We start from the raw sequence: 782 nt of genomic DNA, 5'->3' as shown, positions 1-782 counted from the left end.
AGGCAGAGGGCAACCGTCTCTACTCAGACAGAAAGACGTCGGGAGTTAATTAACTGGGGGCGAGAGCTCCTCGAGTGTGTTGGTGGGGAAAGCGTAAATAGTTCGGCAGCCTTGGGGTTTGCCAGATGGGGAAGATGTGATGTGGCCTGTCAGACTGAGATAGAAAGCGATTCGGCTTGCGCACCTCGAGAGGAGGGGCAGCCAGATTTTGGAATCGCTAGGCATATAGAGGGACGGCCCACTCGGGATGAGTGGGATAGGTTACTGGATGATTTTCAAACTATTTTGAATGACCCCGTCCGATCCGTCTATGCTATGGCCGCCCAACCCCAGGTACAGCCCCTCACCGATGAGGAATTGGCTCAACAAGGGCTGAAGGTCCCTGGTGGAGGACAGATTCGGTCGTTTGCTCCAACTCAGCTGCCAACGGGTGCTATTCTGACCGCCCCAGATAAGTGGCCTCCTCCTGGTTGTGATATGAACGAGCTCGACGACGACGATATTGCGGGTGCAATGCGTTTTGCCATTCCAGACTTCCGTGCCGAGGAGAGACAGCTCCCTGAGATTGATAGAGGAAGGCCCGAGCTCAGGCCTTTCCAGGCACTCTGCGAAAAGTTTGGTCAGCTATTTTCCCTTCGGCCCGGACAATGCGATAAGGTACAGCACCGGGTGAATACCCATGACGACACCCCGGTGGTGGAGCGAGTCCGGCCCGTACCCCATAAGTGGCGGGAAGATATTGAGGCTCAGCTTCGGGAGATGGAGGAACTCGGGGTCATCAA

General features: G+C 55.6%; 1 protein-coding gene across 1 annotated transcript; it reads left to right on the top strand.

The window, feature by feature from the left end:
- Positions 1–315: 315 nt before the first annotated feature.
- Pmar_PMAR027555 (hypothetical protein) lies at positions 316–619 on the top strand (the record flags this gene model as incomplete). The annotated part of the gene is made up of 1 exon (XM_002766608.1): positions 316–619. A coding segment is annotated over one exon (304 nt), but the record flags the coding sequence as incomplete, so codon positions are not given.
- Positions 620–782: the final 163 nt, after the last annotated feature.

This window comes from Perkinsus marinus (assembly GCF_000006405.1).
Source record: "Perkinsus marinus ATCC 50983 genomic scaffold scf_1104296972400, whole genome shotgun sequence".
In the NCBI taxonomy this organism is placed as follows: domain Eukaryota; phylum Perkinsozoa; order Perkinsida; family Perkinsidae; genus Perkinsus; species Perkinsus marinus.
Note: the sequence above shows the minus strand (reverse complement) of the source record. Positions and strands in the feature narration are given on the sequence as shown.